Consider the following 12,465-nt stretch of genomic DNA (forward strand, 5'->3'; position numbering starts at 1 on the left):
CCCCCAGTCGCTCTCTCTCTTCCCCCCCAGTCGCTCTCTCTCTTCCCCCCCAGTCGCTCTCCCTCTTCCCCCCCAGTCGCTCTCTCTCTTCCCCCCCAGTCGCTCTTTCTCTTCCCCCCCGTCACTCTCTCTCTTCCACCCCCAGTCGCTCTCTCTCTTCCCCCCCAGTCGCTCTCTCTCTTCCCCCCCAGTCGCTCTCTCTCTTCCCCCCCCAGTCGCTCTCTCTCTTCCCCCCCAGTCGCTCTCTCTCTTCCCCCCCCAGTCGCTCTCTCTCTTCCCCCCCAGTCGCTCTCTCTCTTCCCCCCCAGTCGCTCTCTCTTCCCCCCCAGTCGCTCTCTCTCTTCCCCCCCAGTCGCTCTCTCCCTTCCCCCCCAGTCCGCGCTCTCTCTTCCCCAGTCGCTCTCTCTCTCCCCCCCCCAGTCGCTCTCTCTCTCCCCACCCCCAGTCGCTCTCTCTCTTCCCACCAGTCGCTTTCTCTCTCTCTTCCAACAACAACATGCCCTCGAAATAGCCTTGGCACCGCCGGGCACTCCAGCTAGTTAATCATATATCTGTCTCGCATTGTTCCGCCCCTAACACTACCTTACGCCCATTGTTTCATCACAAGGCTATCTCATTTCACAATGTGGTTAAAAGGTCCAGCAAGCAGTCACAAGTTAGTACATTTTGCATTTCAACAGAATAAGCAGCACAGTCAGTTAAGTTTTGCACTCGGTACATTAACGCACCAGCTTTAACTTGCTTAGACATTAAGCACATCATACACCCTTACTTACCTTATACCCTCATTAAGCCCCCTTTACACATTGTGCATGCCAATTCAGAGTATATGGTCTTTCTCTTACAGGTCTCTGCTAATGCTTATGCCTGTAAGACAGAAATTCTAATTGGTAACAGCTATAGAAAGAAATAATTTGTATTTATATAGCACCTTTCATGACCTTAGGATGTCCCAAAGCACTTTACAGCCAATGAAGTCCTTGAAGTGTAGTCACTTGTAATGTAGGGAAACACGGCAGCCAGTTTGCGCACAGCAAGCTCCCACAAACAGCAATGAGATAATAGCAAAATACTGCAGATGCTGGAAATCCAAAATAACAACAGAAAATGCTGGAAAAGCTCAGCTGGCCAGGCAACATCTGTGGAGAGAAAATAGAGTCGACGTTTCGGGTCTAACCCTTTTTCAAAACTGGAAAGGAAATGAAATAGCTCGAAAGGCAGGGCTGGGAGAGAGCAAAAGAAGTGAAGAGACATTAAGAGGTATTCAAAATGAGACGAGATGGTGATAGGACTAGTGGAGACAAAAGGCGGCTCTAGATTAGGTGTGAAATGTTCTGGCAGAATGAGAGACAGCTGCCATGTGGGAGAGAGAAAAAAAGGGTGGTGGGGGGGGGTGGCGGGGGGGTGGGGAAGGCCCAAAACAAAGATGTGAATAAAATATAAGCAAAAATGTAATGGGGGCCGAGGTTATGATCTGAAATTGTTGAACTCGATGTTGAGTCCGGAAGGCTGTAAAGTGCCTAATTGGAAGATGAGGCAGCTCCCACATGGCAGCTGTCTCCCATTCTGCCAGAACATTTCACACCTAATCTAGAGCCGTCTTTTGTCTCCACTAGTCCTATCACCATCTTGTCTCATTTTGAATACCTCTTAATGTTTCTTCACTTCTTTTGTTCTCTCCCAGCCCTGCCTTTCAATCTATTTCATTTCCTTTCCAGTTTTGCAAAAGGGTTAGATCCGAAACGTTGACTCTATTTTCTCTCCACGGATGTTACCTGGCCTGCTGAGTTTTTGCAGCATTTTCTGTAGCAATGAGATAATGACTGGATCATCTGTTTTTTAAAATTTTGGTTGAGGGATAAATATTGCCCAGGACACTGGGAGATCTCCCCAGCTCTTCAAAATAGTACCATGGGAATTTTCAACATCCACCTGAGAGGGCAGACTGAAACTCAGTTTTACATCTCATCCAAAAGACGGCACCTCCAACAGTGCGACACTCCCTCAGTACTGCACTGAAGTGTAAGCCTAGATTGTGTTCAAGTTCTCTGGAATGTGATTTGAACCTACAGCCATCTGACTCAGAGGCGTGAGTGCTACCACTGAGCCATGGCTAATAAAACAATCTACAACCTAATCACTACTTATTCTATCTTGTCTTTTCTCATACTCTTTTCAACCTTGATAATGCCTGTGCTATTACCCTTGGCCTTTCATTTAGATTTCTCAATTTAAATAAAATACTGGAATGCATGGCAGTCAGTGTTCATATGGGATGGGTTAGATATTGCTTACCAGCATAAATGGGAGGAAGAAGTGCACTCGAAACAGAAAATGCTGGAAATACTCAGCAGGTCAGGCAGCATCAGTGGAGAGAGAAACCGAGTTAACTTAAGTGTCAGGTGGTGACCTTTTGTCAGCTCCAGCCTACTGAGACATGTCGATGTGTTTTTGGTATTTTTTTCTCCCTTGCTCCCATGTTTATTTAGGACTTTCACACTTTCTTCCACCACTTGATTCCGTGACGAAGATTAGGAATTCATTCTTTGTGGAGGATTGAGGCCAACATCCTGGAATGACTCGCCATTTGACTCATAACCATCTGTGTTGTACTTAGTACACATTGGGAATGGAAAGGAGTTTGGTATCAAATAATCAGTTGTGTGTGGTGTTTTGTGTGTATGAGCATGTAAGTTTCTGGCACTGGGTAAATGTATCCTCTTGCCTTGTGATAGACAATGGAAAACTGCCAGAACAGGTTGGAACAAAAGGCACTAAGAAACATTTATTCAATTGAAGCAAATAGCAAGTATTGGATCATCAGATGAACAAGCAGTTCCCAAGTTTTGACATGCCTTTTCTTTAGTTACAGCTCTTTAAAAACTTGTTTTTCTTTTATTTAGGTTGTGACTCAGGCTTCGGTCACTCTTTAGCCAAGCATCTACATTCTCTTGGTTTTCATGTGTTTGCAGTGGTGCTTCATGAAAAAGGAGATGGCGCGCAAGAACTCAAGTCGGTCTCTTCTGACCGTTTCAGAGTTATTGAAATGGACATTACAAATCGTGCACAGATCCAAGAAGTCCAGAGAGAAGTTGCAAAGCAGCTGGATAACAAAGGTGAGTATGTATAGGATGCTCCAGTCAGCTTTACGGTACCATTTTCAGTTCACAGAGATAAAGATGTTTACAAAATGTATAATGCTGTACTCATTGCATAAACCCTAATCTGCAGTTCTGAAGGACAACTACTAATTATTGCCAATGACAGCCTATAAGAAATGTTCTCAATTTTACAGGAGGTGATGTTAAAATGGATAAATAAACTATGCATCACTATCATCAATTGCAAAGTACAGAAACTGTAAAATAGATAATATTCCAGACGCTATCTCATAAATGTTCATCATTTAGGTTTCTTGTAACAGTAGAATATCGCAGGGATATTTGTTGATATTTACTTTTTGAGCATAATTTCACTCTTGGAAAGAACAAAACCAGAAAAGACAACTTGGGAGTCTGGTAGTTGATTGTACATTGAGAGAATCTTCTCCAGTCAGTCCTGCTGAGTTTTCAGTACATCTCAACAATACAGCCTCCAGAGTGTAAGAATAGGCTAAAGCCAGGGACTTACTTGTACAATGTTGTGCAGCTTATGAGCAAAACTAAATAATAATTTTGCATGTGAGCCGGAATTAACCACTGGATCTCTGAGGAGAATTCGTAACTAATGTTTTTACATTAAACAAAGACATGTGGAACAAGACATGGGGAACATTTAGGGAACAGTGATCACAGTATCATAAGGTTTAAACTAGCTATGGAAAAGGACAGGGAGAAATCTAGAGTAAAAATACTTAATTGGAGGAAGGCCAATTTCAGTGGGTTGAGAATGGATCTGGCTCGGGTAAATTGGAATCAAAGATTGGCAGGCAAAGCTGTAATTGAACAATGGGCTGCCTTTAAAGAGGTGATGATTCGGGTACAGTCGAAGTACATTCCCACGAGGGGGAAAGGTAGGGCAACCAAAGCCAGAGCTCCCTGGATGTCGAAAGAGATAGCGAGTAAGATGAAGCGGAAAAAGGGGGCGTATGACAGATGTCAGGTTGAGAATTGTAGTGTATGTAACTGTTCTACCTTTAAGAGAACTATTGTATGTAACCCGTCCACCTTTAAGAGAACTATTTTAGGTGTGGCACTACTTTATCTTGGCTGCTGTATACTGTAATACCGACGGTGACCACACCAGGTATATAAGTGCTGTGTCAGGATTTATTGGGCAGATTCGCCTGACCTTCGAATAGTAAAGTCCTGTTAAAGTTACTCTTGTAGTCTGTGTATTAATTCGCCATAATACCTACAGACTTTACAAGAATACAAGTGAGAACCAGGCTAAATATAAAAAGTTTAGAGGGGAAGTGAAAAAGGAAATAAGAGGGGCAAAGAGAGAGTATGAGAATAGATTAGCAGCTAACATAAAAGGGAATCCAAAAGCCTTCTATAGGCATATATAAATAGTAAACGGGTAGTAAGAGGAGGGGTGGGGCCGATTAGGGTCCAAAATTGAGACCTATGCATGGAGGCAGAGGGCATGGCTGAGGTACTAAATGAGTACTTTGCATCTGTCTTTACCAAGGAAGATGATGCTGCCAAAGTCATAGTGAAAGAAGAGATAGTTGAGAAACTGGATGGGATAAAAATTGATAAGGAGGAGATACGAGAAAGGCTGGCTGTGCTTAAAGTAGATAAGTCACCAGGACCAGATGGGATGCATCCTAGGATGCTGAGGGAAGTAAAGGTGGAAATTGCAGAGGTACTGCCCATAATCTTCCAATCCTTCTTGGATATGGGGGCTGGTGCCAGAGGACTGGAAAATTGCAAATGTTACACCCTTGTTCAAAAAAGGATGTAAAGATAAACCCAGCAACTATAGGCCAGTTAGTTTAACCTCAGTAGTGGGAAAGCTTTTAGAAACGATAATCTGGGACAAAATTAACAGTCACTTGGACAAGTGTGGATTAATTAAGGAAAGCCAACACGGATTTGTTAAAGGCAAATCATGTTTCACTTACTTGATTGAGCTTTTTGATGAGGTAACAGAGGGTTGATGAGGGCAATGCGGTTGATGTGGTGTACATGGACTTCCAAAAGGCGTTTGATAAAGTGCCACATAATAGGCTTGCCAGCAAAGTTGAAGCCCATGGAATAAAAGGGACAGTGGCAGCATGGATATGAAATTGGCTAAGTGACAGGAAACAGAGAGTAGTGGTGAATGGTTGTTTATCAGACTGGAGGAAGGTATACAGTGGTGTTCCCCAGGGGTCGGTACTGGGACCACTGCTTTTCTTGATGTATATTAATGACTTGGACTTGGGTGTACAGGGTAGTGATGGACTTCAAGAAGACATAGGCAGGCTGGTGGAATGGGCGGACACGTGGCAGATGAAATTTAATGCAGAAAAGTGTGAAGTGATACATTTTGGTAGGAGGAGGGAGGAGAGGTGATATAAACTAAAGGTTAAATTCTAAAGTGGGTGCATGAACAGAGAGGCCTGGGGGTATATGTGCACAAATCGTTGAAGGTGGCAGGGCAGGTTGAGAAAGTGGTTAAAAAAGCTCAGTCAAACCTTCCTTGCTTTTGTACTCTATGCCTCTTATTTATGAAGCCCAGGATCCCGTATAAAACACTGGTTCGGCCTCAACTGGCGTATTGTGTCCAATCCTGGGCACTGCACTTTAGGAAGGATGTGAAAGCCTTAGAGAGGGTACAGAAAAGATTTACAAGAATGGTTCCAGGGATGAGGGACTTCAGTTACGTGGACAGACTGGAGAAGGTTGGGTTGTTCTCCTTGGAGCAGAGAAGATTGAGAGGAGATTTGATAGAGGGGTCTAGACAGAGTAGATAGAAAAAAACTGTTCCCATTGGCGGAAGGGTCGCGAACCAGAGGACACAGATTTAAGGTGATTGGCAGAAGAACCAAAGGGCAACATGAGGAAAAAAATTTTCACGCAGCGAGTGGTTAGGATCTGGAATTCACTGCTTGAAAGGGTGGTGGAGGCAATTCAGTCGTGGCTTTCAAAAGGGAATTGGATAAGTACCTGAAGGAAAAAAATTTGCATGGGCTACGAGGAAAGGGTGGGGGAGTGGGACTAGCTGAAGTGCTCTTGCAGAGAGCTGGCATGGGCTCGACAGGCCGAATGGCCTCCTTCTGTACTGTAACCATTCTATGATTCTATGTGTGTTACCCCCCTCCCTTTCATTGTGCACCTTTTTGTTTTTAATTGCTGGATAAAACAGCACTGCAATGTGTTCGGGTCCACAAGGGTTAAAGCAAGCCAGCCAGCAGGTTTTTGTTCCAGGATACCTTCTTGGCTCTAAATTGGAATACAAAAGAACAACATATTAAAAACAAAGCACACTGGAAGTTCCACTTTTGTGCCCTGACCAATAAAAGATGCTTAAGTCTCCACGGGAATGTTGAGAATTGCTTCACAGCTTGTGTAAAACATGCTTTTTCCCAGATGAACTGTACTATATGAGTTTATTTTTTAAAACACTACCCGTCACTGTTTCATGGTACAATTGCACCTTAATGAGTATCAAGTTGGACTGGAAGCTCCTAAGTTTACTGCTTTTTTATAATAAGGCTATATATTCAAATCTACATGCCTGCCTTAGGCTAATAGTCATTAATATTTAGCACCGCTCTGAAAATATTCAAGAAACCTGGTTTGCATTGTGAGAAGCATGATTAAAAAATACTATAACGATGTTCCCTAAATGCTTGCTAGAAAATCTGCAGATTTGCAAGGGTGCTGAAACACATTATTCCCTGACATCAGTGGTGGGGAAAATGCTAGAATCTATTATTAAGGACACGGTAACAGGGCACTTAGAAAATAATAATACGATTGGGCAGAGTCAACATGGATTTATGAAAGGGAAATCATGTTTGACAAATCTGTTTTTTGAGGTTGTAACTAGCAGAATAGATAAGGGGGAACCAGTGGATGTGGTGTATTTGGATTTTCTGAAGGCATTCGATAAAGTGCCACACAAGAGGTTATTAAACAAAATTAGGGCTCATGGGATTGGGGGTAATATACTAGCATGGATTGAGGATTGGTTAACGGACAGAAAACAGAGAGTAGGAATAAACGGGTCACTTTCGGGTTGACAGGCTGTAACTAGTGGGGTACCGCAAGGATCAGTGCTTGGGCCTCAGCTATTCACAATCTACATCAATGATTTGGATGAGGGGACCGAATGTAATATATCCAAGTTTGCTGATGATACAAAGCTGGGTGGGAATGTAAGTTGTGAGGAGGATGCAAGGAGGCTTCAAGGGGATATAGACAGGCTAAGTGAGTGGGCAAGAACATGGCAAATGGAATATAATGTGGAGAAATGTGAAGTTATCCACTTTGGTAGGAAAAATAGAAAAGCAGAGTATTTTTTAAATGGTGAGAGATTGGAAAATGTTGGTGTTCAGAGGGACCTGGGTGTCCTTGTACACAAATCACTGAAAGTTAACATGCAGATACAGCAAGCAATTAGGAAAGCAAATGGTATGCTGGCCTTTATTACAAGAGGATTTGAGTATAAGAGTAAAGACGTCTTACTGCAATTATATAGGGCCCTGGTGAAACCACACCTGGAGTATTGTGTACAGTTTTGGTCTCCTTACCTAAGGAAGGATATACTTGCCATAGAAGGAGTGCAACGAAGGTTCACCAGACTGGTTCCTGGGGTGGGGGGATTGTCCTATGAGGAGAGATTGAGTAGACTAGACCTATATTTTCTAAAGTTTAGAAGAATGAGAGGTGATCTCATTGAAACATACAGAATTCTTACAGGGCTTGACAGGGTAGCTGCAGGGAGGATGTTTCCCCTGGCTGGGGAGTCTAGAACCTGGGGTCACAGTCTCAGAATAAGGGGTCGGCCATTTAGGACTGAGATGAGGAGAAATTTCTTCACTCAGAGGGTGGTGAATCTTTGGAATTCTCTACCCCAGAGGGCTGTGGAGGCTCAGTTGTTGAGTATATTAAAGATAGAGATCGATAGATTTTTGAATATTAGGGGAATCAAGGGATATGGAGATAGTGTGGGAAAGTGGAGTTGAGGTAGAAGATCAGCCATAATCTTATTGAATGGCAGAGCAGGCTCGAAGGGCCAAATGGCCTACTCCTGCTCCTATTTCTTATGTTCTTTTGAAGCCAAATAACATGGCAGGGAGCATTCCTGCGGGAATTGAAAGCCATGTGCTACATTTGCTTTGCTGAAATTACTGCTGCTTAGTTCAGAAAAGAGGAAACTTGCAAGAATGACAGTTAATTTGTGGTCGATATGTAGTTTGTTAATAAAATTGGTATTGGGTAATTTCAATAGGACTGGGCCTCGTTGTCATGTTACTAACCTCATTACAAGACCTAGGAGGGTAGTAGTACGATGCACAAATGATTAATATTTTTCTGACAGGCAACCTCCAGGACCAGCTGTTTGGCAGTGTCATTCTCGAGTTGCTGTAAAATATGACAGTAGGGCCAACAGAAAGGGACACCCAAGCAATTGGGTCACTAATAATAAATCCAAACACTATGGGACATCATCCCTTCAGCTGAATGTGATTTGGTTTTTGGTTTGTACAGAAATGTTCTTGAAATGGTATTGCACTTTCTCAGCAACTATAAAAATAAAACCACTATGGGATCCTTCACCCTAAACTGTGATGCCATTTCCACAACATTTTTAATGATGACACACTCCACAAACCACACCTGGCAGGAGGCTTTACATTCCCACAAATGGTTCCATCTAGTTTTACTTACAATAAGGGGCAGGTTCCCACTCTACAAATGAATCGAGTTGTTAACATTACTTCTATTTTATTTCCTCTGTGCCCCTCTGCGTGAAGACCTCCAAGAAAAATTATAGAAACAAAAGAAACGTTTCTGTGCTCCTCGTGCGCTCTTGTATGCACACATGAATTTTATTTAAATTAAGTTTGAAATATTCATAACGAATTACTTTTGTTTCACTTCTCACTCTTTTTGGTTCTCCTTGCTGCTATTTTGTTATTTTTGTCCTCTTTGGCTGCTATTTGTTTTCTCTGAGCTTTTCATTCTCTCACTTGCCTTTCTGTCTTCTTTTCTTACTCTCATCTGTGATTGACTGCAGTAAGGAAACTCCCGGCTGAAGAAATCTAGTGCCAAAAGATTTAAATTTATTTCAAAAAAATCACTAGAGCAAATTATAATTACTAACCATAGAGTATTCGTTTGATAAAAGTTGTATCTTTTTAAAAATTATATTCACCAAGTGAACTCCTATGAAACCAGGCTTTATATTGATGCACACATTTAACTCTTGCTTCTGTCATGCCAAAAGAGTTTTAATGATTTTACTCTCAGTTACCTAACATTGGCAAGTAACTGGTCTTTTCTGTTCTAATGGTGTGTTGGTATGTTTAAATGCTGCATCAAATCTGATACTGAGAGACAAATCAAAATAAATTTGATAATGATTAAATGTAATACAGGTCAACTATCCCTTATCCGCAATTCCGAAATTCGAAAAGCTCTGAAAACCGAAAGTTTTTTCGTGGAGCGTCTCTCGGTATGTCCAGTGTAAAAGCTTGAGCAGCTTGCACGGGAATTTGCAGATTACTGCGTGGCCGTGTGCAACTTTGAGGAAACATTGCTGTTAACTATTTCTTTATAGTAATCTGGTTACCTAGCCAGGTTTGCATCCATCACTAGTGGTGTAGTTGTAGGGTAAACCCGACAGCTGCCTCTTGTCCATTTATAAGCATTATTATCCGTTCTGAAATCCGAAAAATTCCGAATTCCGAAACACATCTGGCCCCAAGGGTTTCGGATAAGGGATAGTGCACCTGTACCACAAAAAACAGGGGGGGGGGTCAAAATTTATTGGAAAATGGATTGTAATAAAACATGAGCCATTTGTGGACTAGTTATCTTGCAGCTTCTTCATTTATCCAGATAGGCTCCTCGTAATCTGGCTTCAACAACGTTGAATAATGTAGAACTGGAGTACTCCAGATAGCCACATCTGTTTTTATGATACAGGATATCTTACTACTTTATACAATATGAATGTTTTCTGCTGGCAAGGTTCATGGCAAAACTATCACTGCTACTGTGAAGCCCAGTTCTGTGATTCATTATAATAAATATATGGAATGGATTAGAAATGATCATTTTGGGAACAACTTAGCATATAATGTGCTGAAAGCGTAGGACAACCTTCCTTTTTTAAACAAAATATTGTTTTTAAAGAATCCAGTAACTTCAAAGAGATTATTTTAAATGCTGTGATTGGATGTTACTTTATAAAGCCATTTTCTATTCCAAGAAGGAATAATGATATCGGTCTTTTCAAGAGCAATTTTTTCTTCTCTTTCTGTAGGACTCTTTGCTTTAGTTAATAATGCTGGTGTCATAGTCCACATTGGTGATGCTGAAATCATCCCGACCGATGCTTATAAACGATGCATGGAAGTCAATTTCTTTGGAACAGTCGAAGTTACTAAAACATTTTTACCGTTGATTCGTCGAGCGAAAGGAAGGATTGTTAATATTTCAAGTCCCTCAGGTACGTTCTCTTCAGAATTGGCAACTAGCCGTGCATGTATCTCTGTAGGTATTGTAGGAGTGTGTTACAGGTTTCCAGCACATTCCCAGAAAAAACAGCGTGAAATCTCTCATTGAAATGAGTAGCATATAACTTTTATCTGGATTAATCTCCCCAGCTGAGGACATTAATTGAAAGCGCTGATGCCACATGTGCTGCCCTGCAGGCACTCCTGGAACTGGTGGCAGGTCCAAATAAGTTGTGTTGCAATGTAAACTGCAAAAACATCTTCCACAATGGTGGCTCATCGATATAAATGGCTTTAAGGCGCCGGAGTACTTGCCTGAGTGCTGGATCTGCAGTTGGTGATACAGTTTCAAATTCCAGTGTTGCTTGACATTCATGATAAGTTTTTCCAGTGACGACTAGGTCACCTACGGGCTGTATTAAAATTCAGTGCTCAAAAGGTGTTTCGAAATGATGTAGGAGTGCTGAACCTTTGCTGCTTCTGCGTCAGTGCTTGGAGATTCATTACAATAGTGTTTGGTTTAAAGAAATAGGCCATTGCACATCACCTTTGAGTGCCAAAGCAAGGGGTGTGAAGATAGCAATAGTGTTATCGAGCCAGATGCACGGGTTGGATGTTGGGAAGCAGAAAACAATAATGCATACGACAGGCAAGTGGATCCTTTGAGATTTTAATTAGAAACATATAGAAATTGCACTTCAGATTTGTAGAAATGTGCTTTCTGTAACTGCTCCCTGGAGTATTTCTGTAAGTAGTCAATGTTGAATTGTCTCGGCTCACAAAAATGAATAGATCCTATGTGCCGAGCAATAATGATTTATAATTGACTGGGAGTCGTTTCTGTGGCGCAAGATTATCAATTCTACCTGTAACTAATTTATAGCTAGTATTTTCTTTTCTAATGTGAAAGCTAGAATTACTTAGGATCTGTAATGTTTATTCGTTCCAGATGTGAAAGTGAGTGAAATATTAACATTTTAAACAGTAGTACAGTATTCAAAATAAATACAAAATTGATTTTTACTATCTATCTGTTCCCTTTAAAATAGCAAAGGATCACATGAATAAGAATGAAATTATATTTAGGATAACAATAATAATAGGAATGTAACAGAATGATATCATTTGAAAAAACATTATGTAAACAAATTGTGACAAAAAGAAAGCATTTTGTCTGTGATGGATTACTTACTGGATTCCTTCTTGCTGGTCACAACACACAGGGTTAATCTTGGTTATTGCTAGCTGGTTCTGCAAACTGCAGAGAGTATACATGACCGCCTGGTACCTCCACAGCATTAATTTATTAAGTAGCTTGTTCCTGTGGGAGAAGGGGTTGTTTAATATGCTATGTCATTAAGTACAGAGCCATCAAAGTCATTCTGTCCAGCAGTATCCATGATAGGAACATAAGAACATAAGAAATAGGAGCAGGAGTAGGCCATTCGGCCCTTCGAGCCTACTCCGCCATTCAATGAGATCACGGCTGATCTTCTGCCTCAACTCCATTCACCGGCCCTATCGCCATATCCCTTAATGCCCTTACTAGTCAGAAATCTATCGACTTCTGTTTTGAATATACCCAATGACTGAGCCTCCGCAGCCCTCTGGGGTAGAGAATTCCAAAGATTCACCATCCTCAGTGTGAAGAAATTTCTTCTCATCTCAGTCCTGAATGGCCTACCCTTTATCCTGAGGCTGTGGCCCCTGGATCTAGACTCCCCAGCCAAGGGAAACATTCTCCCAGCATCCATCCTATCAAGCCCTGTAATAATTTTGTATGCTTCAATGAGATCCCCTCTCGTTCTCCTGAATTCAAGAGAATAAAGGCCTAGTTTATTCAATCT

The 12,465-nt window shown here is 41.7% G+C and overlaps 1 protein-coding gene across 2 annotated transcripts in view; it reads left to right on the forward strand.

Annotated features, from left to right (window-relative positions):
* The window catches only part of LOC147116399 (11-beta-hydroxysteroid dehydrogenase type 2-like), a 134,552-nt gene that overhangs the window by 63,869 nt on the left and 58,218 nt on the right, over positions 1–12,465 (forward strand). The window contains exons 2-3 of one of the 2 annotated variants that reach the window (XM_085991285.1): positions 2,904–3,116; positions 10,426–10,611. In XM_085991285.1, coding sequence (XP_085847411.1) covers positions 2,904–3,116; positions 10,426–10,611 — 399 coding nt within the window. The remainder of the gene's footprint in view (positions 1–2,903; positions 3,117–10,425; positions 10,612–12,465) is intronic. The other variant, XM_085991286.1, reaches the window with a different exon arrangement.

This window comes from Somniosus microcephalus, chromosome 6 (genome assembly GCF_052327205.1).
Source record: "Somniosus microcephalus isolate GS21.2 chromosome 6, FLI_Smic_1.0, whole genome shotgun sequence".
Lineage (NCBI taxonomy): Eukaryota > Metazoa > Chordata > Chondrichthyes > Squaliformes > Somniosidae > Somniosus > Somniosus microcephalus.